The 26,224-nt window shown below is 37.6% G+C and overlaps 1 protein-coding gene across 9 annotated transcripts in view; it reads right to left on the bottom strand.

The window, feature by feature from the left end:
* The window catches only part of CEP350 (centrosomal protein 350), a 110,358-nt gene extending 85,870 nt beyond the window's left edge, over window positions 1-24,488 (bottom strand). For 8 of the 9 annotated variants that reach the window (XM_033092148.1, XM_033092151.1, XM_033092153.1 and 5 more), the window contains exons 1-7: window positions 24,131-24,488; window positions 17,590-17,725; window positions 9,047-9,132; window positions 8,035-8,081; window positions 6,164-6,275; window positions 4,715-4,874; window positions 1,011-1,633 (exon numbers count right to left, since the gene is read on the bottom strand). In XM_033092148.1, the coding sequence (XP_032948039.1) occupies window positions 1,011-1,633; window positions 4,715-4,874; window positions 6,164-6,275; window positions 8,035-8,081; window positions 9,047-9,119 (1,015 nt within the window). In that variant the 5' untranslated portion in view covers window positions 9,120-9,132; window positions 17,590-17,725; window positions 24,131-24,488. The remainder of the gene's footprint in view (window positions 1-1,010; window positions 1,634-4,714; window positions 4,875-6,163; window positions 6,276-8,034; window positions 8,082-9,046; window positions 9,133-17,589; window positions 17,726-24,130) is intronic. The other variant, XM_033092149.1, reaches the window with a different exon arrangement.
* Window positions 24,489-26,224: the final 1,736 nt, after the last annotated feature.

Raw genomic sequence — 26,224 nt, 5'->3', positions numbered from 1 at the left:
GAAACATTTATCTAGAAAAACTGAACTTGAAACAATATGCACAAAAGAAAGACTACAATAGCAGAAGTTTTAATGACATAAGTCTAACATAGACGAACATGATCGATGAATCAACTCTTTATTGAAAACGTTACATGGATGACCCTGTGAAAATAATTTCAGGAACATAAAAATACAAACTCCTTAAGGCCATCATATATAAAAAACTGGCTAAAAAAGCAAGAGAAATGAAATGCCTTTCTCTCTGAAAGGCATTTTCTCAATGGAAAACTATCAATGTTGGTATAAATCCAACTTAAATATTTGTTTTCTTAAACATGACGGTAGCGGCAGCCGGATAGCTCAGTTGGTCAGAGCGCAGTGCTCTTAACAAGATTGCCAGTTCGATCCCCACATGGGCCACTGTGAGCTGCACCCTCCACAACTAGATTGAAACAACTACTTGACTTGGAGCTGATGGGTCCTAGAAAAACACACTTAAATAAATAAAAGTTTAAAAGAAAACAAAAACATGAGAGTAAAACCCTTAGTGTTAAAATAACAACAAGCAGCAAATGTCAGTGCCAAAATATCCTGTATCCAAATATTAACTGGAATTGACTAATCTTTTAAATATTACTTCTGAAAGAATTCCTAATAACAATACGAATACAACGACAGTGTAAGAGCAATATTCTTTCGGTTCTCTGAAAATGTACTAATCTTTATTTCCTCTTTTGTTTAATGTATTAAATGTTCCTACAGTGGTTCCCAAACTATAAGAGACTCCAAAAGACCTTGTTAAAAATTCCAATTCTGGACTCTACTCCCAGAAACACTGCTTTAGGTCTAGTGTAGGATTCGGGGATCCGCATTTTGAACCTGCACCTGGACTTAATTTCTTATTCATGTGATCTGAGAATTCCTCTCCATTCTAAAGAAGATCATCTCTCCTCAAATACGTCCTGGGGAGAAAGTGGAACAGGGAGGCAGAAGGAAAGCGAGAGGCACAAAGACCAATGCTTACAAACCTTTATACGCTGGAGCAGGTGGTGCTGCCGCCACTTTCCTGACTTTTGCGGTCACTGAGTTATCAACATTAACAACCATTACTGGGTGGTCGACATGACCCAGATTCTGGCCCCGGCCATTTGTTTCTTCTGAGTGTTCCCACTGTTTCCTAATCCGCTCCTTGAGTTTTTCCAGTTTGATGTCATGCTGTCGCCGTTTTAAGAGATCTAATCTTTGGGAATTACAAGGACTAGTAGAAGAGGGAGAAGAGTCAGTTAGCCGTAACACTTTTGGATCAGCATCATGGCCCATGTTACTGACAGAAGCCTTCAAATTGTTCTCATTTCCTTTTGTTCTATTAGGCTTTTCCTCCTCAGTTCTCATAGGAGCTACCATCTTCATCAAACATTCAGAATTTTGCAATGCATCAATTGCTGGTCCATCATTTAAAAACCTAACCACAGTATCATTGATGACGGATGATTGGGAACTCTCAAAATCACAGCAACACACATTCCGTTCTTCTCGATTGTTTATCATCCGGTTCCCATTCTCAGGCTTTTCTTCATTAACATCCACACAATATACATGCTTTGACTCTAAAGGGCTGGGACTTATATTGGAAGGTGTGCCATGAATTTCCCTATGATCAAAAAATAGTTTTAAATAAAGTGTACAAAAAGCAGTCAAACTGAAACTAGTTATACAAATGGATAAAACTAAGCTAACATTAGAGACCAAAAAAAACCCCAGAAATTCCAGTAGGTTAAAAATAATAAAATTACTACTAATATTAAGACTCAATGCTCAATGGCCCCTTTATCAAGTTCTAAGTCATAATCTGCACATTATAAAATAAGGAAAATGCGAGAGATGTTTGGCGAGATTTCCTTAAGAATCCCAGAAAATAGGATTACAATCTGACTTTGGATATTCACTTGACACCTTTTACCAAAATGCATTATTTTACTCCTTTATGAAACTTAAGTATACTAGGAATAAAAAGTTCTCAAATCCTGGCATTTCATATGTGTAACTTCTAAATGACACACAAAATTAACAAATAGATGGGAGGAGAAATAAAGGAGGTACAATAAATATTTTTCTCCAAATAAATGTGGTTAGTAAAGTTAAACCTCTCTGAACCACAGACCACTTTTTGGGCAGCTTCGAACTATGTAAAGCATATCTAGAATCTCCAGAGTAAGCAAAAAGACTAGACATGGCCAAAGTACATTATCACAAAGTCCATATTCTCTATTCATGAAAGCACTAGCAAAAGCCTCCCTTCAGAGACTATTTTTATTTTATACATCATTCTAATAAGTTATATTTTATGAAAAGAAGCAGTATATGAAAAAGGAGGTTAATGAATACAAGACTCAGCAGTAAGAAGAGCACATGAATCATGAAAAAATAACCAACAAAATTAAAAAGGAGACATCACAACAGCCTCGACCTGCAATGTCTGAAAGAGGAGACATTAGCCATGTGGCTACTGAGCCCTTGGAATGCGGCTAGTCCAGATTGTGATGTGCTGTACTGTAAATCACATACCGAATTCTCCAGATTGAAAACAACAATAACAAGAAGAATGTAAGACACCTTTGAGTGTATGTACACGTGCCTACAAAAATGTTTGCATTACATGTGTGGCTCACATTAATGGGGTTACTGTACAGCACGGATCCAGACGGTTCATGTCAAGGCATAAGGCACCACAACGATTCTTACAGCCATGACTCTATTACAGCATCACATGGTAACTGTATCTATTGGATCTAGTGTGAGTATATGAGTCCTTGCATTTTTCAGAAAAGATAGTCTACAGCTTTCATCAGATTCTCACTGAGGTCCATGACCCAGAAAACATCAGACCCTGTTCTGAGTGGGCTGAGAACTGAGTCCTGAAGCTTCCACTAGATATCAAGACTAACTGCGATTATTTTCACTATATTGACCAGACTGTAACAATTCACAGTTTAAATGATTCAGGTTTAGAATTAGCACCTGTACAGAGTAAAATAAAGCATAAAAAGGTAAGTTACATACCATGCTTCATCTTAAAAAGGGAAGGACAACTGAACAGGAAGGGAGGGAGGGAGGAGAAATTTCAGTCATTCGTTCACTCACTCGTTAAGTATTTGCTAAATACATATAAGTGTGTTCACTATACAAATCTTTCCACTTTTCTGTAAATATGAAAAATTTCATAATAAAATGTTGGGGAAAATATTTATGGAATACTTAGCAAATGACAGGCATTAAGATAATGCTTTGAGAATAAGACAGATTTATAGCCTTACATAAATAAATGTAATAGGTAGCTATGGAATCAAAATATAATGCAGTATGAAAATGCTCTAACAGAAGAAGTTACATAGTATTATAGGAGCACAGAGGAAGGATTAAATCGGCTGGGGGAATGAAGTGGCATAGAAATAGATCTCACAATGTTTCATACAGAAGGCAATAAAAGATGAGTTTGAAGGGATGAATGAAGTTGGCCAGGTGAAGGGCATTCTATTCATAGCTATCCTATAGGTATTTTTTTTACTTTCTTAAAAGAAAATTTACACAATTTTAAATATCAGATAGTAACCTTAGCAGGAAGAATATTAGAATATAAAAAGTCAGTAACTTAGTTTCAATTCTGATGATAGTGTTTCTAGGCAAGTTGCGTAATATTTTTGTGGTTAAAGATTCTGAACTCTGATTATTTTTCAAATTCTTTCTTTCTCTTTTTTTCTAAACTACAAACTTTTACCCAGATTAAGTCCCTGGCCTTCTCTCAACATTTTCTTCACCATTTTTATCACTTCAACACTAGTGAAAACTCCCAAATTTATATTCCCAGCCCTAACCTTTGCGCACACATTCCTACTCAAATTTTCAAAAGCCTACTGAATATTTTCACCTAAATATTTCAAAATTGCAACAAGTTAAACATAATAAAAACTGAACTCATAATCCACCTCCATCTCCCAAATGCTTTCTCTCAAATTTAAGAGTACAAACATGTATACCCAGTGCTATTAAGCACCAACATGAAACTCCTTGATTTATTGACACTTTAAAATACTAAAAATGCCTATAAATGAAACAAAGAAATCTAAGGTGCAGTGTCTATTACTTATTACTATTTACTAATACTAAGAACATACATTTGTATCATTAATAAACTGTTCCTCAAACAAATACAAAACTCTGTAATTTTATCGGTTGAATATCCTATATTACTCGCTAACACAAACACAAAACATTTCATATTATCCATACTATCAAAATTCATACATCATGCTTGAACATCTGACTGAGTAAGTCGCTGAAAGGAGCCACTGGCAAAAAGGTAAAACAATAAACTAACACACATTCGCAAGAGGAAAGTTTAGGTAACCGATTAATGCTACCAAAAGAAAAAAAAAAACATTAAGGGGAAAAAAAAATGACACTTCCTAGTAATTTGTCTGTAGGAAATACATGACAATGGTGGCAGTGGCCTGGAGCAAATATTACTCCTTCTTCCCCCCAAACATTTAATCTGTAAGAGTAGCAAGTTAGTATTTCATAATATAAAAGATTTTTGCTTTATTTCTTAGAAACATGAAAAAGGTAATAATACTAGAAGCCAGGGTACTATGAAAAACTCAGGAAATAAACTATAATCTTACTGTAAATATTACAGGTTGGCCTCATTTGATAACTTTTTTTTTTAAACACTAACCGGTAAGAAGCCAAAGGTTCACGAAATTCCACACGATTATTTTTCTTTACATTACTCTCCAGGGTGGTGGCTCTGAGAGGACTACGAGATTTCTCTTTTCGTGATTTAGAAGATTTGGAGTTTGGAGCATTGAGCCAAGAATCATCCAGGTATCTACCATCTGAAGGAAAAGGAAATCTGTGAGAACATATGATATAAAATATGATTGTCTCTGAATGTGGCTAGTGTCTAAGGAAATTACTTAGGTATCTGTTATTTCTGGCATCTCCAGTTGGATATTATGTAAGTAGATGAAAAACATTTTTGGTTAAATTATTACAGTAACTCAATCTATAGAGAAAGATTGTATTCTAATCAAACAATGCAAAATAAAATTAGACATAAAATTTCTTTTTGTCAAAGGCTGTCACTCACTCAAAAAACAAGTATCAGATAAACCTAACAGACTCACAAGTTGGAAAAAAAAAAAAATCACTGTTTCAGTAGAAATACTAACCTGCAAGTTTAAGCCCACTAACTAGGAAACCACAGAATACATGAAAGGTAACCAAAGAAAATATTTGTATTGTGTACATTTATGATAGTATCTCTAAGACAGATGTTCCATTTATGATTTTAAACCCCAACAAAAAATATAAATCTTATTAAGCCAGATAAATTTCAAAGTGATATTCTGTACCTGCAAATTAAAAAAAAAAAGACATATATAACCCCCAAAAGCTCAAGATCAAACTGTCATCACTAAAAACAAATGAAAACTCATTGTCAAAGGTGACGCAGTGATGCTAAAGTCCCTGATCAAAAGATGGGAAGACATCACCTACAGTCACTAACTACTGAGTACCAAAGGCAAAAACCTAAATGCTATGGGGTACAGTCTCTGACAAGACAGCAAGTACATGGGACTCTAAGAAGAAATCCAATTGAACAAAACTAAAATCAAAATTTATATTTAGGGGGCCGGCCTAGTGGCTCAGGCGGTTGGAGCTCCGTGCTCCTAGCTCCGAAGGCTGCCGGTTCGATTCCCACATGGCCAATGGGCTCTCAACCACAAGGTTGCCAGTTCAATTCCTCGAGTCCCACAAGGGATGATGGGCTCCGCCCCCTGCAACTAAGATTGAACAGGGCACCTTGAGCTGAGATGCCTCCCATATGGCTCAGTTGGTTGGAGCGCGGGCTCTTAACCACAAGGTTGCCAGTTCAATTCCTCGAGTCCCGCAAGGGATGGTGGGCTGCACCCCCTGCAACTAACAACAGCAACTGGACCTGGAGCTGAGCTGCGTCCTCAACTAAGCCTGAAAGGACAACAACCTGACTTGGAAAAGAAGTCCTGGAAGTACACACTATTCCTCAATAAAGTCCTGTTCCCCTTCCCAATAAAAAAAAAATCTTTAAAAAAAAAATTTATATTTAGTATATTTATATCTTTGGAAGTAACTTCATACATACCTTTCCTACTTATTTTTCGGGTAGCACTTGCAGATCTCTTGGTATCCATGACAGAATCAAACACAGCTGTACTTGTAGGGGCTACTTCTAATTTGTTTTCAATGTGTCTCAGCTAAAATTCATAAACACCATCACAACAAATAGGTTAATTCTGTAAATAAACCAGCTATGATCGAGTTACATAGTTATTTAAAACTATATTGTTCAATATCTTTCTCCAAAATGGAAAAAACTCAAGAATGTTTTACTTTAATGAAGAAAATAATAGTTTTCTCTTTATTTTCTACTTTATCTATACTAATAGCTGGCACAATGCTGCCCAAATTTAGACAAGAAAATAAAAAAGAATCTGAAGAATATCAAAGAGTTTCTATTTGTCTCGACTGATTTCTTTTAATTGTTGAGTATTTTTAAAGCAGTACATTTTCTGACATTATATTCGGTATATCATTATGCATATATCTTGTGCATTTTACATGCAAAAATGAGGAAAGAACAATTCAGGTTGACTAAAACTAAGCACTATTCAAACAGCCACAACTTTTTATAGTTGTGTGTCTATAAAATAAGTTTCACAATAAGGACAAAATCACAAGACAGAATTCAGGTTTCCACACACTTTACAATATAAGTCAACTTTTGATATAACCACCAATGTTCTCAATGATTTTAAAAAGCAATTTCTCCTAAATAGTAGAGTATGATATGCTTACAGGAGAAAACAGAAAAGGTATAATAATAAAATGAAGTTAAAATCATCAATATTCCACCACAGAAAGATAAAAACTTTGTATAAAATTCTGATTTATCTTCTTTCAAATTTTTGTAGTGCAGTGTACTCACAAAATTGAAATAATCCTGTAATATTAATAGTTTTATATCAGGCTTTCCCCATTTATATTATGAGCCCTTATCATCCTTAAAAATGTTTTAAAAAACCCAATCATTTTGAAAAACTACTAACAGTTCAGCTCTAAATTAGTTTAGCTCTAAATTAAATTGGAGGATAGAAACTATTCCTAAATAATAGATGCATAATGCTTACGCAGGAGAGAAAGAATACAGATTGTTGTATTTATGGGGCCAAAATCTGACCCTGCAGTATGACCAAATCTAGATTATAGCACCTTTTCCAGATTGATTTTCAAACCAGTTCAAAAGCTAAGGGGACAGAAAATACCATATTCAAACCGTAAAGAAACAGGTGATTCAAATTCAGGGAGAATATAAAAGAAAACAAAAAAGGACGTAATAGAAGAGTAATGTGCAGAGAAAGCAAATGAAAAAGAAAAGCAAAAGGAAGGGGTCTCCTTTTGAAGGGACTAAGCATTACTTGTCCAATTTGGCTTCCTAAACTCCAGACAAGATTGCACAGAACACAAATGAGAACAGGTGGCCCACAGCCATTCTTCTCCAGTGGCGCTAGAGGAAACCGTCCATTGCTGCCACAATAAGAGGAGGCAACGCACAGTCCATTCAGGAAGTAGTTGTTCCTTTCATTTCCTCTGACTGAGCCTTCTACACAGACACAGCCCTACGTCCCCAAATTCATCCTATGCTTTAAATGTTCATTTCAACATACCACATGAACAGATTTATTAATGGAAAATAAGGAACACAAATTATTGTACTATTTTATGTCATACATTTTATATTACTGTTCCTGATATCTCAAGTAATGTCCTGACTAGTCTTTTACTATTTAATAGTTGTCATTAATGTTCATTTTGTAATATATATTATGTAACTTCTTACCAAAATGTTTATTTTTCTATCAGAAAAGCACTATAGAAAAAATTGTAATCTATTCACTCATAACAGGAAATCAATTTTAAACCAGAGAAAAATAGATGGAAGCTATAACTACTTACAGCAGCCTTGGTCTGAGAAAGTGCATCCCACGATGTGGTTATATCTGCTGAGGAACATCGAAACTCACTGAATCAGAATCTCTGAAGTGGACCTCAGAATCTGCATTTTAATAAGCTCCCAAATACACTCAAAAGTTTGAGAATCACTTCATTAGACGGAACTATTTCTCAGCAAGTGCTGTATTATGTTGAATCAAAACACAGTTCTTCTCCCAGTATACGGTTTAGAGCCGTATTACACACGGGTCATCTTACTCCTTCTGACAGCTGGAATATCCCACACCCACACCCCCCCAGACATCTCCAACAATGTACCCCAATGACCTGAACAAATAAAAAATTCTGTATTGCATTGCATTTTACATCATAATGTGTAAAGATTAGAAAACTATTCCAGACTTTGATCTACTAGTAGAAACAAAGGTAAAATGTATTTATTCTTTCAGATAATAGTATGAGGCCTTGTATTTCCCGAGCCATCTTTCTCGAGGATATTTTCATTTTCTCCAAATGCTCATATGACATGATTTCCAGATCCCTCACAAACCCAATAATTTTCCTCTACATGTACTCTAGAGGAAGAGTTTGTCAATGTCACTCAAAAATATCATACTCTAAAGTTACTCCCAATGCATCATTTAAAAAACATTCAACGAGACTATTACTTTGTTATCAGTGCACTGTGAAAGTTTGTAACTGTATTAAGAGCTATAGTATATCATTTATTGACACTAAGTCAGAATTTCTAAGAAATTGTATAAAACTAATTTTATGTATACTGAGTCTTTATTAAAAAGGATTTTTTACTTTATAAAACAGTTCACCATAGGATGACATTGATGGTGAGGTCCTTTGTATTTTTAAAACAAAATTAAATTTTAAAAAGTATTCATTTTTAATAAATCAAAGCATATGTAAAATTTTCATTTATTGATTAGGCCAGAATTTTCTACATATGACCTAAACAAGGCACTAAGTTCAGTTTAAAAAAAAAAACAACAACAACTCATACCTTGAACAGTATCCTTGCTTTGAGAATTCCTTGGATTTGGTAAAGGCACCTCTTTTGATTTGCTGCTCCTCATCCTGCCAATTTACCTACAATCACATCACCAGCATTCATTGATCATCAATATTACAATGTCAGTAAAGAAAATGCCGACTTATCGTGTCTTTCATTAAAGTCAGAAAAAGAATTTGTCATCTCTAAGTTATCTTTATACCCTCTTAAGAATTCCTGATATTCTAATATCTAAGTAGGTCTGTTCTTTATGTAAGAATATACACAACATATAAAACATCACCATTCTCTATAAAAATAGAAAAACGAATTATTGAGGAAAAGGTACAATGAAAATAATCTCTATAGAAAGAAGAGAATCTAACCTGTCAAGCGTATTCTATCTTGAAAGTATACATTTTAATATGTAAAATGCCTTTTCCAACCACTTTAAAGTGTTTACCAAATCAAACATTAAATGTATTCAAGATCATTTCTTGGGCAACAATGAAACTACCTTCCCAGTTAAATGTTTTATAGCAAACATGACAACAACTATATTCTATAGCCATATGGGAATTTTGGAATTACTTACTTATTGAACATTTGTGTATTCTCTTTTGCCTATTTAATCCATCAAGAGTTAAGAGAGGTGAACAACACTATCTTTAAAATGTTTCTCTGTTATGGTATATAAAAATATACCTCCATAAACATAAAGTTGTTAAAAAAATTTTATAAAGACACTTTTCTAATTTCTCATCTTCCACTTGCCACTGCTCAGAGCATCATCTTTACCCTAAATTATGGTAAAAAGCTTCCAAAATTATTCTGTTCCTATTCTATTCTCCATACTGCAACCAAAGTTACCTTTCTAAAACAGAACCTAACAACTTGCTTTTATAACTCTTCAATGCCTATCACCCTACGGGAAAAAATTCCAAATTCCTTAGCAGGATGGAACTTGGAAGCCTTAAAATGTTGATTTACAGTCTTCCCCGTTGCTATCTTCACTGTATACCAACTGTTCCTGTCAAATAGCCATACCTAGAGTGCATTCTCTGCACATCTAGAAATATTCATTATCTCCCTATCTTCTTTTCCTAAATTTTCTCTGACAGTAATATTCTTCAAGGCCAAACTCTAATGTCATCACCTATAGATCTTTTCCAGACTGTGCTTTAATAGAATTACTACTTCATCTGTTTCCCACAGCATTCTGTTCACTTTTTATAGCCCTTATTATCAAACACACACTCTCTCTCTCTCACCCATTCATTGAATGAGTATTAGGTGAACACTTAATGCTCACGATCTAATTGGAAGAGGAATATATGAACGGTATATAATGTGATGAGTTATATAATAAAGTTACAAAGCGCATATATGTATCAGTCTTTCCACAAGGTTGTCCTTAAGGACTATATCTTCTAACTCATCTTCTTATCAACAGAACCCGTCAATGAATAAACAAATGGCAGTGCTGGAAGCTATTATGATCTCAATATAAACAGAAAAGTATAAAGAGGAATCAAAGGCAGAGCTGCCAGTGAAAGGATGAATGGGGGGGGGAGTGGGGTAAATCAACAAAAGTGACAAGAAACATGATCACAGTAGCAGAAGAGGTGGTTAAAAAGCCAGGCTGGGAAACTATTCATAAAAAAGGAAGGAACACAATTAACATACACTACTAGGCCAGTAAGTCAGGGGGGAAAAAAAGAAAGAAAAACTGGGGAATGGAATTCACAACTAATTTGCAAGTAGCCTGTAAGAATAAACTACAAGGCACACACACAGAAAGCTTAATTGCCCTTGCTGATGATAACAGGGAAAAGAAGAGGGCTACAGGTGGCCATATAATAAACGAAATGTATGATACCATGGAAACAATGGGAGTCATTTGATAAAAGCCCATCATCATTAATGTGCAATGAATCAGAAAACTAGAGCAAAAGATAATGCTATTGCTCTGGCTATAATCAAGTAAGAGCCTTAATATGATTAGGCCAAAAAAAAAAAAAGCACAAGAACTACTATGTATAAACTGTACTGGAGGTCCATTTATTCACTCTGTGGACATGAACAGGTAATTAGCAGTTAAACTGGGGCAATAAAACCCTGCCATCTAGATTCATTAAACAGCAGAAAAGGAAGACGACATTTCCGCCAGCTACGCACCCAGAGCAAAAACTAACCACTAGACCCATGGCTTCAACCTCACAAAAAAATCTTTGTGTTTCTTGGAGGGGAACGGTGTGGCCCCCGCCTAACGATTCTTTACAGGGATTACTAGAGGGGTCCTACTGCTACCTGCCAGACCACAACTTGGCACACACATCCACACTATTAAGAATTCTGCTGGTAACCAAATAAATACCCTGATTCTGGAAGGACGGTGATGTCTCTGAGTACCCATCCTAAACAGACCCAAACTCCACCTGACCTAGAGTGAAACACAGTAGCACAGTCTCCCCAATACACGAGTATCTAATGGACAGTAAGCGGCCAGAATCCTCACATGGAAACTGAAGTAACTGTCCTGGATCATATGCAATTCATTCGATCAGGAAAGTCAGTGCATTGCTTCTAAAACCCGTACCAGTATCATTCCTTCTCTTCAAATCCTACAAGTCAAAGTGAGTGGGAAGAGGGAGGTGGAGCGCCTCACACTTTTTACATCTATTATCATTTTTTTTCATTCTCTGGTATAGTCTCACTTAAGAAAATTTACTTAAAAGTAGGGAAACATTTATATCCATGCCCCAAAAAACAAATCTGGCATATTCTCTTCAAATATCAGTAGCATATTTTCCTCTTTTTCCCATTCACCTCCTATTTTCTTTTCTGATATTTTTCCCTCTTGCTTTGCTGTTTTCCACATTAATCTCTTACCTGACTCCTCCCTTTCTTACCTTTAATTTCCTGATTTCTATATCTAATATTCATATTTATACCGTACATGTTTAACTTTTCTAAATCTAAAAAAGGGATTATCTCTATGAATAAAACTACAATGTAATAAAATTTCTCTCAAAACTCAAAAAGACCTTTACCACACTGAATGAGACATGCAATATTACAGACGCAGATATATATACTTGTACATATATGTGAATACGTATTTATTGAAACATAACATGATAACAAGCTTGGCTTCTTTTTTAAAAATCTGAATACATGATGAGAACGGGTACTAAGGTTAATGTACAAAATATAAGTCTTAAGATGCCAGTATAACATTTCAAAATGCACCCCTGGTCATAAAATCATCATACTGCTAATTGTTTCTTCCATGGCAAGTAGGAACACACAGAAAACATCCTTTGTATTTAAGTATTTTTTACATACAATACTTGAAAGTCCTTATTCCCTCCGCTCACACTCTGTAGCTAGTTTTCAAGCCTGTAAAGACAACTCTCTCCCAAACCGCCCATACGTGCATCCCGTCATCCCCACCGCAAGGACTTTCAGAGCAGCCACCGACGTCTGCCACCAAGCAGCTGCGGAGCGTCTCCTGAGCCTCTTTCTCAAGCATCTCTAGGAGCGGAACCACCCGGATCACGTGTTATAAACAGAGGTGCAGAGGCTCCACCCTCAAGAGATTCTAAATCAGTGGGTCTGTGAAGACACCAAATAGCAGTATTTTTAAAGGTCTACAGGGATCCCAACACAGAGCAGCTCTGAGAACTACACGTCTAGAGATTATCTTCAATTCTACTCTTTGAAACCTGACGCCCCAAAAACACTGTTGGTTCCATAAAAACAAGCATTGGTGGAGGAAACCAATCCTGTTTCACAACCACCTGAGAACATCTCTCCTCCGAAGCTAGAACACCTGACAGCAAAAATCCCTTTAAACCAGAAGTCAAAATTGCAGCCCCTCTAACACTATGGGGGTGACCATGAGGGCAGTCAACAACCACAGCTACCCTTTTCTGTGTTTCTTCTACGTGGCCAAGGACTGCATTGTTTCCCATATATGCTTCCTACTCCCCATCACAACCAGTGAGGCAACTATTCATGTATCAATTGTAATGATGAAGAAACAGTATCAGACAGACTCCAGAACTAATCCAAGGTCATTCAACTAATGAGTGACAGAACTAGAAATTGAATCTCCATCTCTCTCTCTCTCTCTCTCCCTCTCTCTCTCAAACCTCTGAAAGCCTCCAACAGTTATTTACATAATGCCTCTCATAATATTCAAACTCAGCCACCACTATAACACAATCTCCTAGCCTCTCTTACAATTTCATCATGAGGCCCCTGGCTTTCCCACCTAGATTCTATCCTCCTTAGAACCTCTGTTCCACTAACTTCTACGCACTTGACTTCTTTTAGAGAATCTCATTAACTAGAGTTCCTTAACTGTTATCAAACTCACTCCAAAAGGCAGAGCTTCCTTACAAATATCTACAGATGAAGATTTTTATTCTCCCCTCTCTCCTAAACAGGGCAGGTGAGATGCTTTAGTAAACTCCTTGGTTCCCCACCCCACCCCACCCCACTGTTGCAGCAGACTGTATTCCTGCACACTCATGAAAAACCTTTTCCTCAAGCTGACCCGTGCCATCCATTAATTTAACAAATAACTGCTGAGTGCTAAGCATGCAGTAGGAATGACCAGAGCTTAGCAGTGGGGACATAGCTGTGACAAGAATAAACATGGTCCCCACATTCAAGGAGTCCAAAAGCTGGCTTTGGAAGGTTGATATTCAACAAATATTAGAAATAGGATAAAAATAATTAAGGAAAACATGCAAGTGCTATAAAAACACAAACAGAAGGAACTTCATCTAAAATGTGAAGTAGAGAGGACAGTGTCATTTAATCCAAGATCTAAAGGATGAATAAAGAATTTAGCTAAGGGAAGGCAAGGAAGAGCTTTCCAGGCAATAGGAAGAATGTGTGAATAGTCCTGAGAAAAAAAAGACATGACAGTTGAAGTCCTATGTGTTGGACAGAGAAAACGGTGCGAGAGGAAGCTAAAGAAGGAAAGGAACAAGATCACGCAGGGCCTCTGACATGATTTCACTGTTGTGTTCAAAGGACCGAGTGTGGCCACTCTTCTCGAGCACTGACCAGTTCTCAGAAACCAGTAACACAGAATCTGTATCACTCTGTTGCACTGTCTCCTTAGTGTACTGTAAGCTTTTTAAGTTTCAGAAAACTTAAAAATACTTCTATTAATCAAGTAAGTGACTCAAGAGTTTCAGTCTACTGTCCATTTTACAGTGAGTTTAACTGGCATCTTGTAGAGAAACAAGTTGTTTCATGCAAAAGCTAAAGCATAAATGAACAATACTGCTTTGTTCATATTAAAGTCAAGTATCGTAAGAACTAAAAAAGAAACTACATCTGACATGGTTCTATTTGCATCATGTAAAATATAAATGAAAGCTCATACTGTACTTCATTTATTACATATTGATCCATCCTTCTCTCCATCCACTCATCATTTCGTCTTATTTTTGATGTATTACAAATTTAATTTCAGATGTCAGTACAGTTTTCCATAAATAGCATGCATATCATCAGGAAATAAATAAATAAATAAACGAAAATAAATGAAAGCTCAAAACAATAATCAACTTCCGAAGTCAGCTAAGGATGACTCTAATTTGCCAAAAGAAAATTGATACACAATTTCACTAAGGCTATAACAAATTATATAAAAGGAATCTGGTTAAAATGATATGAACCAAAAGCAGAAGGGTCGGTAAGTCAAATAATGATGCAACTTTATAAAATGATTTGACTTCTAACAGGAAACAATATCACCAAAATATTCCCCTCATAAGTACAGAAAACTAACAGCCAAGAAACTGAAAAGAATTGTATTTACCATTTAACTTTCCCTCTTACCATGCAGGCTAAGAGTTTGTAACTAGGAAGAATGGGAAATGAACAGAAACAGTACCTTTTGGAGGAAAGGCGCCATAAGAATATTCATCCATTTCCAGATCTCCCCACCTCCATGTTCTCTCAAGAAACTTCAACCATCAATTATATTTTCTCTCATGTGTATCTCTTTCCTCCTCCCCTCTCCAAGATTCTTCCTATCAGCATTTATACTTAATCAAGTCTTCTTACTTAAAACAAACAAAAAAGTCCCTCAACCCACCTCCACTATTGCTCTCTTTTTCCTTCACAAACTTCTCAAAAAAACTGAATGCATTCCGTCTCCATTTAGAGCTTACTTTTCAATCACTCCTCAAGCAATCCCAGTGTGGTTGCCACCACCGTTTCTTTGCAACACAGCAACTCTCACTAAAATCACCAAAACCTCATCTCCAAAACTAAGGGGCATTTTCTTATGAAAAGTTCTCAACCTGCCTGCCTTCTTGGCAGAATGTCTCCCCGCTGACCACTCTCCTGACACACTCTTTCCCTTGGCTTCCATCCACTCCACTCTGATTTTCCATCCCCTCTCCACTTCTCTTTCTCATTCTCCTTTGCTAGCTAGTCCTTCTCCTTTAAATCTTAGGGGTCAAGAGGGTTTGACCTTGAGCTCTTTTCTAACCCTATACTCTCCCCTGGGTGACCGCAGCCACGCTCAAGGCTTCAAACAGCATCCACATGCCAATGACTGCCAAGACTCCAGTCCAGATCTCTGCTATCCTAACCCACATATCAAACTGCTAATTTACTCATCTCAAAGGCACATCAAACTCGACATCTCCAAAAGCCACCTCATGATGATTCCCCAAAAGCAAATGAGGTATTCCCTATCTCAGTCCAGTTGCACAAGCCAGAAACAGCCATAAGAGGTGATTATACTATGTGCCTCTAAGGTCCTTGTCTACTGTGAATTTAGAGTCTAAACCCCGAGTTCTCAGTGTGGTCCAGGGATCTCTCAGGGTCTATGAGATCTTTGGGGGAGGAGGGGTGTTTTTGAAGTCAGAGCTATTTCCATAATAGTATTAAGGTATTATTTGTCTTTTTCACTCTCATTCTGAGTGTGTACAGTGGAGTTTCCCAAAGGCTACATGACATATGATATCACAACAGATTGAATGCAGAAGCAGATACGTATGAGAATCCAGATGTCTTCTATTAAGCCAGACATTAAAGAGTTGAAAAATGTCAAACAATGTCACTCTTTTCACTAAATGGTTGTTTTTTGGGGGTGTTTTTTTTTTTTGGAAAATGTAGTTATTTTTCATTTAAAAAGGTTACTTCTTAATATATGTGTTTACTGTTATTGTAAGTAAATATGTTGAAAATTTCTAATACAGTAAATAATACATATAGCCCACATAAACAAAAGCTCTTTGAGTTTTCAGTAACTCAGGAGTATGAAGTGGTCTTGACACCAAGAAGTTTGAGAAATCCTGTTCTACACCTATTATATATACTCAAATAAGATGTAAGACGACATTTTGAAGTGGGCAGTTCTCAATTATGTTCTAGCAGCAAATGTTCCTTTCACATTTGACAGTGCTCTCATTCAGTCAGACTGATTCAGCTCAGTTATTTATTGGGGTCCTACTACGTGCCAGACACTAGGAATAAAGAATGAAAGAAATGACTGCATTCTGGCTCTCAGAGAGTTTTTTCCATAGCTCTGCTACATTTCAGTCTTCTCATCTCTACCAGACCCTATGAAACAACCATCCACCTGAAAGGTTGAGAAAAGACAAGCCTATAATAGTAGTACTAACTAGTCTCAATGTAAAATGGACAAATGTGGGAGGGACCAGGCTAGGAAAAGCAGAAAACTTTCCAGCTCTAAGTCACACCTATGACACCGTTCCAAGTCAACTATCAATAACCAACGCTCCCATAGCATAACGTACAAATGACCTGAGAATTTAGCTTCACCTCCCTTTACATATAAAATACAAACCTCAACGACGACTTTGACTAATAGTAGGTTGAACTACTGTAATCCAGGAAATCCAGGAAAAAGGATGTACTATTTGGTGCCAGTGTGGGCTCTGGAGTATAGGCGACAAGATGAGGATCACAAAGAACATGTCCCCCACTGACACGAAGAACTAAACTAGAGAAACCGAAGGCATTGAGTCTTTTACTCAAGGAGAACTGAAAAAAAACTCCCTACAAATAGGAGCCTATGTTTGGCTCCCACACTTTCTAGTTATCCTGAATATTTCCTCTTCAAATTAATTTCAAGGAATGTCTCCCCAAAAAAGTATCTTATATTTGCAAGTCAGGATTATTTTTCACCCTAAAGTGTAAAGCTTCCACGAACACAGCTTCCCTGATACATAAGGAACTGAACACTGGTTAACTCCAAGGAGAGGCAGTGAGGGTCCATGATAGGAAGCCGATTTTTCAGTGGATGTGTTTTTGAATTCTTGAAAAACAGGTGCACTTATCACTTTTTGAGGGGGGAAAAAAAAACCAGGAAAATTTTTGAAAAGTTTCCTTCCATAGTCAATAACTTAGCTAATTTAGAGGCTGTTAAAGAAACAAAGACAACTACTTTTTCTTCCACTGGAAGCTTCCACGGACTCCTTGCCCTAGGGCAGTGGTTCCCACTTTATCTTACCGCCTCCCCCAACACTGTTATGTACACATCTGTCTCTTACATGGGCCTGTGGGGACGACGTTTTACACCTTTTCCATCCCCAATCCAGTCCACGCACAGCACACAGCGCACACTAGGTGCTCCACACCTGTTTGCTGAATGATGCTGGTCTCATGGGGAAGTCTCAGAATCCAATTCTGAAATGCAAAAAGGGCAAATGAAAAGACCAAAAGAAAAAAAACAACACCACAAAAACAACAACGGGTATTTCATACAATATGAAGAGGTTAACCATTCTTAAGCAGAAAGTTTCTTTCACGGTAACATGTAAGAAAAGAAAATAACAGTTATGTGTACATATGCATTTTATATTTTAAAACAAGCTCAAAACTAAAAAGAAATTCTTTACTAAAATTCTTACTTTATAGATTTAGACATGCAAATCTATGAAAAATGAATGAAATGAAGCCTGTTAATTTGTAGCCAGTGCTATTACTCACAACTGATGTTTAAATCTATTTTTAAAAAGGGAGCGATGCCACAATTCCATAAGCAGTTTTTACAAGTCCACTACAACCACAAAAACTTTAAGTGCTTAACTTTTTAAAAATCACCAAACCCCAAACTTATCATAGATAAACCAGATTCTTCTGTTTGCAAAAATATCCTTCTAAAATTCAGCATACAAAAATGTAGCATCTATACAAATTTGCAGAGATGCATCTATTGTATAAGTGTAATCCAACTTCATTTATAACTAATCACAGAACAAAGCATCTTAAAGCTGGAAGTTAGGGATCATCTGGCCTCATGTTTTTCAAATATTAGTAATGACCATTCGTAGGTACAAAAAAAAAATCTGAGCAGAATTAAACGGACAATATCAAGGTATCAAAGTGTATTGAAAGCAGTAAGGGTATTCTTATTTTTTTTTTTAAGTAAAACTTTCCATTTTATACATAGATATATATGAATATTAAGGCCCCATGGAAAATATATTTCTTACTCTGGATGTCCTAGTCAAGAGTTCTAGAGGTTCCCAACCTTGTTCCCAGAACCCTTAGTGTCTCAGTATTTTTCTCATGGTGCCCCTAATTTTTTTCATGGTGCCAAAAAAATACCAGCTGTTTCATTTGTTAGGTAGTTAGGTCCATACAACTTGGTAAGTATTTCTGTCCTAACAAGTTTGAAAAATACATATAAATTCAAATAAATAATATTTTATTTTATTAAATAACCACAAGTACTTAATTAATGGGATGTGCACACCTAATAGACATCATACAACTTCTCAAACCTTGAAATCGCTTTGGACACCATCACTTTCATTTACTGTTTCACATGGACTTTCGCACAGGACGTGCTTTTTATCACAGCCACCCCTTCAAACCCAGCTTTTTGAAGACATACTGTCATCACAGGGGCTGCAGCACAATCTCATGAGGACTACCTCAAATTAAACGTTTGAGCAGTGTCCCACACGTCATATATCCCACAGAGATCCCGCAGCTATCAAATATTACTGTTTCCCTCAAAAATCTAAAAATACCCCAGTGCCTGCCTGAGTTCATTACGGTGCTCCAAGTTAACTTGGGGCACAGCTTGGGAACCTTGGGTTTAAAAAATACTGATCTAGCCTATGTGCTCACTTTGTAAATCAAGAAATAAGATTTAAGGTCACCAACTTGTACAAACAGAAATATACTTATTAGGGATTTTCATAGATTAACCTTCCATCAACAAAAGTTTTGAAACAGAATCTAATCATGTAATATGAGCCTATATGATCAATCACTATTACTCTGTACTTATGTAAATGATCTTATGAGACCAGAGTCTTATGAGACCAGACTTTGCAAACAAATTAGACTTACTTTGATTATCTTTAATAGAAATGTGGGTGAGTATAGAGAGAGGTTTTTTTGTTTTTAAATGGAAAACTAGAATGCTTCCTTGTGGGTTCTGTCTGGCACATTTGCCAACCGTTACCAAATCCTAAATTCTTCTGGCTACAACTCTCCAAATTAATGTTTCCAATTTTTCTCCCGTCTATCTTGGAATCATGAGAACCCGAGCTGCCCTTACCCCCCCCCCCAAAGTTTTACAAGCTGAAGCTGGATGACTTAACATAAACTTAAAAGAAAAACGACCATAACAGATCATGTATTGGCAACCTTCATGCTGCCCAGTGTACAGACCACTCAGAAAGTTCAACAGCACAGGATGCCTTCGTGAGAGACATTCTAACTGCAAACCAGGAAAGTTCTTCAGGTGGCCACTGTCATCCCCACTCCACCATCTAAAGATGCCTCAAGCTCAAGATTTCATTCTGTTGATGAAATCTGTAGGTCTCTGAAAAATTATATTTAAAAACAAATTTATATGACTGTATAATAGAAGAAAAATTCTGCTTCAATACTTTCTGTTTAGAAAAAAGTTTTCAAAAATTATAAAAGTGGGACTTAAGATAATAGAAAAGTGTCTAATGTAAAAAAAGGAAAGTCATCCACTCCCCCGGGGATAACACAGCTAACAGAATAATTTGATGTCTATCCTCATAGACCCTTTTCCATACACATGCAAATCAAAAGAAAATCAAACTACATTTCTTTGCCTGTTTTTTTTTTACAAAATTGAATTATATTCCAGTGTCATGTACTTGATTTTTTTCCACTCATTTATATAATGAACATTCTTCCATGTCAGTACGTAAGAGTAAATGCAAACACTTATGTGCTCATTATGCTTACTTAGGGTTTAAGTATTAACTCATTTAATTCTCACAAGAGCCCCGTAGGAAATAACTACAATTACATCCACTGTCTAGATGAATTTTAATAACCTGCTAATGGTCACAGTTAATAGATGGTGCAGTTAGGATTTGGACCCTGAAAGTCGGCCCCATGGTACCCGTGCTCAACGGTACACTCAGCTACTTCTCAACCTGTTAACAGGTGCAGAGTACCTCACAGCATAAACATACTAAAATGTTAACTACTGCCCTACCAACGGACATTTAGGACACTTTCTTGTTACTTATAAATGTTAATGACATTTATTTGTAATGATGCTAAAATGAACATACTCAATAGATTTGTTCTTGTGCTCTTGTATCAAAATTTCTGTAAGATACAGTCCTAGAAATGAAATGACTATCAAAAAAAGTGCACTTTAAATTTGATAGGCCAATGCCAAACGTACTTCCAGAACATTGTCCCAGGTGTACCAATTTATAGTCCCAATGACAGAGGAGAGAACTGAGATTCATTTTTAAGTTAGCAAATATTTTTGATTCATGAAGAGAGGCCTGTTTTGAGTTTTTAGTTAACACTGATGTAAAACAGTGTGTCTGGTTGTTCACAATTATCCTCTGATTTGATAATTATCTGACAAAACAAATGTAGACTTAGCAGCTATATAGTGGATTCTTCATCCTGTTATGAAGCCAACTATGGGTGAGATATTTCCCTTACACGATACTCTGTTTACTTATGTATAAAATGTGGGAATTGGACTAGCTGGCCTTTAAGATTTAAAACTCCCCATGCTGTAATTAAGCAGCGACTTAAAGTTATTACAAGCCTGTAATTATAGTACTAGTATAACAGGTCAAGGTCTTAAAGCATCTATTTTCTTTAAATTACAATAACTATTGCCAGAACACCTAGGCCAATCATTAAAATAGTCAATAAAGTTTTCAGGATCCACCTGTGGCTTATTCTCAGAGGCTTTTAAATCCCAGGCTGTTATTCCCCTTCTACAAAGCAAATTTTGAGTATACCTCTGGAGTATATTACTAAGAAGAGTTGAGGTGGGCCTAGGAACCACGAACTAATTATGTTTTTGTTTTTTAAATATTATGCGAAGATCACTCTTTAGTCAACGTATTCAATCATTGTTTATTGACTGTATTTATTTAGTCAACGTATTCAACCAATATTTATTGCTAGGCACTGGGTGCATAGTAGTTAATAGAGGACCTCTCCCATCATAGAACTTACAGACTAGATGAGAAAGGCAAATAATCACCCAAAATAACCACTAGTAAATATAAAGTTACCCTTGTAATAATCATGAACCAAAAAAATATTAGTGCAGAAAACAACTACGCAATCGTTCGATTAATCAGGTTTTTGGACTATTTGTGATACTAGAAATTGTTTGACGTGGGGGGAGAAGTAAAGGAAATTATTTGGGGAGCGCCCTTCTAGTTGCTAGATGGGGTGTTGCCCGATTCATGAATCGCTGACTAAAGCCAATTAGATCTTCAAAAAAAGGAGAAAATTATTTCACAACTTGCCCCACACTGCAAAAATACAAATCATGTGTAATTAACTTTTTAAATTATCCATCGTTTCTACAATAAAATCACCAAGATGTTACTACTTTTCAGTTATGCTACTGACCAGGTGGCTTGAATATTCCTTTTACATAACAAGAGAGTATACGCGTATATAATCTGAAGTACCAAAGATGACAGAACTATGAGCATCCAAACAAAATGAGAGACAAATTAACTACAATTGTTAGGAACATTTTTTCAAGCGAAAAGTACATATAGAAGTAAAGCAACCCATTATCATAATTCACGACTTGTTAAAAATTTCAAAATGCTATAAAAACACTGATGTTTTTAAAGAACTGAAAATCATCAGTATGAGGATCAAGTGACATGTCAAAAGGAACAAAAATATTTTTTTTAGATTTTAAAAAAACCAAATGCCAGAAGTCTCTATAATATTCGATTTAAGATAAAACGAATTCTAGAATGTTAATCAGACTTATTGTGATCATTTCACATTATATGTAAATATCGAATCATTATGTTGTACGCCTGAAACTAATGTTATATGTCAATTGTACCTCAATAAAAAATAAATAAAATAAAAACTATTCTCAATCATCTGCAGGAATAAGAGCAGTGTTCACATAAATAAATGAACTTCCTTGTGTGTCGATTTCCACAACTGCAAAATGAGGGTATTTGCCAAACCGACTTCATCCAATTGCTATGAAGATTAAATAAAATAATGTATGTGGAAGCACACCAGAAAATGATGTCAGTTATTTTAGACGGCAGCTTCTTTTTTGCTCCCTCTATAACTCAGAGCAATTTAATAAATAATAAAGTTGGTTAGACAGGAACTTCATCTCCTTTCTTCTGTCCATGATATGGTAGAAGTGTTGGGCAAAAGATTGGCAATCAGAAGCACCAGAAAAAAATTCAAAACTTCCTAATTCATAAGTTGATTACCCTGTTGTTCAAGTGTGAACGGTCTTATATAACACTACACACTAAGTAATCTCCGAGAATCAGAGATATTCTTTCACATACGTACAAAATTGTTTACATATTATAACTTAACCATCATTCTTACAGTGCTGCTACTATGAAAAGATGAGATACACAAGTATTTATCAACACATACAATGTATTCTAGCTTGATGTTTACTTTCTGATTAAAGTATCTTCAATTCAATGCAATGAGGGTTCAATGGTTCATATTTATTTTATTACATTGGAATCTGTCAATTTAGCACACCAAAACAAACTACTACTCGCACGCCCATGGGTTTGAAGCAACTTCTACCACAGGTCTAACAACAATATTTTAAACTAAGACACTTCTGAAATGGGCAGCAGCTGTCAATGTTTTATCATTGCTTCCACAAACCTTTTTCAGGTTGTTACTACCTCTGCCTCAGATAGCCTTTCCTTTAAAACCCTTAAAATACAGGGCAGGAGGAGGCATCGTTAACATGGCAACAGAACCAACCATTAACGACTTTTCCAAATTCAAAACAAGGATCACCATCAAAACAAAACAATCAGGTGGAGTACATGGATACTGATTACTATTCCTGACAACCTGTTTTTTCCTTTATGAAGGATTTTGCTACTACACTAAAGCCACATGAAAATCTATACCTATGCGCAGTTTCCTATCTGAAAACTAAAAATCCAGCCGAATTCCAACCCATATTTATAACATTAGCCAAATATTATTTAGCGTGTTGGGCTACATTTAAAGAGAGGGCGGGGTGGGGGGGGGAGGAAGGAGGGAATGACAACTTTCAAAGCGTAAAGCTTTTTAAATCTCCCCCTTAAATCATTTGTTAATAAATCGGTAGCCTGCATTCAGTAGCTGCTAGACTGGAGCAGAAGATCAAAGTTTTTCCTATACTTGAGAATGTTTATCCCTACCAAAAAGGAACAGAAACTAGTCATCCTTGCCACTGGAGCCAGTTCCCCGGAATTTCCCCAAATATGCCTGATCTCTAAAAGACACTTCGTAGACCAAAGGTGAGAGGCAGCTTACATCTTTTGCAGAAGAGGGTGGGGGGCAGGCATTGGCAGGTAAGGAAGGAAATCCCGTCTCCGGCAGGCACGGGTGGGACTTCAAATCCAGGTCTCAGGATGACCAGCCCCGCCAAGCCTCACGACCCACGGCGGTTCGCCGAGGGGGACGCCAGGCTGGGCCAGAGCCCCCGCGCCCCGCCCCGCCTCCCTCACTGCCACCGAGGGGACCCGGGACCAGGGACAGAAGCAGCAGAGGCTAAGCGAGCGTCCACGGTCCCAGCCAGGTCCTCCCGCAGCTCACCTGAGAGTGTCGCCTCCGCCCTCGGCTCCCACGGTGCATCCCGCGGGGCCTGGCGGAGGGTGCAGTGACGCCGCCCCTACCGGCCCCAGGGCTGCCCGGCCTGGCCTCCCCGCTCCGGGGACGCCCCGGGTGCCCGCTTCGCACCGGCTCCCGGGAGCCGCGGGTCTGCAAAGAAGGGAGAGGCGGAAAGGCTGCCTCTCCTCCCCCACAGCAAGCCAGACCCTCAGCGGCGGCTCTCTGCAGTTCCCTCTGGCGCAGGTCTGGCCCCACTCCCCCGCCCGGGAGTCACTTCGGCAGCGGCGGCCCAGTCGCCATTACAGCCCAACAACTGACACGGAGGAGGAGCGGCGCCGGCAGCAGTGGCGGTGGCGGCGGCGCGAGGCAGGGCGGGAGCAGTAGGGGCCCGGGCAAACCTCGCGAGAACTGTCCCGAGATGGTTCCACAGGAATGCAACCTTCGGTTAGGGCCATGTTGAGTGTGTCCAAAAGGTGAGGCGACATAAACGGAGGAGAGGACCCTCGAGGGCGCCATGATTGGTGTGGCTAAGTTTGAGCCTTGCAGGGCTGGGGAGGAGCCAAAGTAGATCCGCAGCGGAGACCTCCCCCGCCCTCTTCCCCTGATTCTAATTGGGCCTTCTGGCTGCGCCTTTCACCCTCGGCCGAGAAAACAAGCTGGGGCGTTGGCGAAGATGAACTCGAAGTCTAGAAATTGCAGCTTCTCCGAGTTTACGATGTTTCACCAATTGTGCAAATACATCTTCTTTACCCCAGTCAGTTTCAGAGTGATTGCAGCTTTGCGGCTGCTGCTGTTATCTACTGCTGTCACTGTGGCCGTTTTATTCGCAAGGCTTACAATTCTGTTCAGCAAGTACAACGGAGTTTCCTCCCATTAGGAGCTGGCATGGATATAACTGTGCTTTGAGAATCTCTCAGTGATCAGCGTATCTCCTAATATCTTTATCCTCTTGTCCCAATCTCCGCGTGGTGAATTCTATCACCTGTCAAGACTTAACGTAGCATAAATGACAGCTCTTCTGCAAATCAAGCCACCTTCCGCTAGGTGTTCACTGCGTACAAGCTCCCCACCCATCACTTTCTTCCACCTTCTGAAGTCCCATAGCTATTTACCCCGCGACTGTTTCTCATTTGTAAGTCTTTTGAGGATTTTTAAGTGTTTTTTATCTCTCTATACCCCAATGGGGCCTAGCATAGTAACTAGGACTTTGTAGGTGCTCAATAAACGCTTGTTGAGTAGATCAAATCAATAAAAGCAGAAGGCACTAACTGCCCCCTCTTTGGTTAGGGCCTATGGCTTTGCCTGAATAGGAGATATATGGACATACAAAAATCCTGCACAAAAATATGTACTGTGTCTCCAGGAAGGTATGCTGGAGGGAAGAACAGGCAATGTGGGTATTCCACTGGTGCAAGTGGTAGCAAGAAAAACAACATAAAGAAAGAATGATTTAGGTTTTCCCCCAACCTTTCTATGCACAGCAGTGGGGATCGATGTTTTTCATGCTATTTTACTGAATTTATACAGCCACCTTATTAAGTATTATACTCACTTTTTTAAAAAGAGGAAATGGGTTCTGAAAAGTTAAGTAATTTGCCCAGTATTATACCATCAGTAAACGGCAGGTATAAGAGCTGAGGTCTCCCTTACTCCAAAGCCCGTTGATACTTTTCCACCTCCATGCTACTTCCTGGGCAATAGAAAAAAACTCCAAAAGTTCCTGTCACTACATGGGGAGCACTGTTACCTGCATATCAGTCTATGCACCATCTTATTAAGCTTTGTGCTGACTCCTGCCCTCTCCCTCACGTCCCAAATATCAACCTCTCACCTTTTCAACATCCCATAACTCTTACTGTCTATACCCTACAGATTAGCATTCGAGCATATCAAGTGTTATATTATTTGCTCACTGTTTCATGAGAGTAATTAATTCTGGAACAAGATTGGAAGCTTAATGAGAAAAGTTTTGTCACCATTCCCATTGTTTCCACAGTGCTAGGCACATAATAGGTGTTAAATAGGGTCCCTTTTTTTTTCCTACTTCTTAGTTGACACCAAGATTGGATTTTCCTGCAC

This window comes from Rhinolophus ferrumequinum, chromosome 22 (assembly GCF_004115265.2).
Source record: "Rhinolophus ferrumequinum isolate MPI-CBG mRhiFer1 chromosome 22, mRhiFer1_v1.p, whole genome shotgun sequence".
Classification (NCBI taxonomy): domain Eukaryota; kingdom Metazoa; phylum Chordata; class Mammalia; order Chiroptera; family Rhinolophidae; genus Rhinolophus; species Rhinolophus ferrumequinum.
Note: the sequence above shows the minus strand (reverse complement) of the source record. Positions and strands in the feature narration are given on the sequence as shown.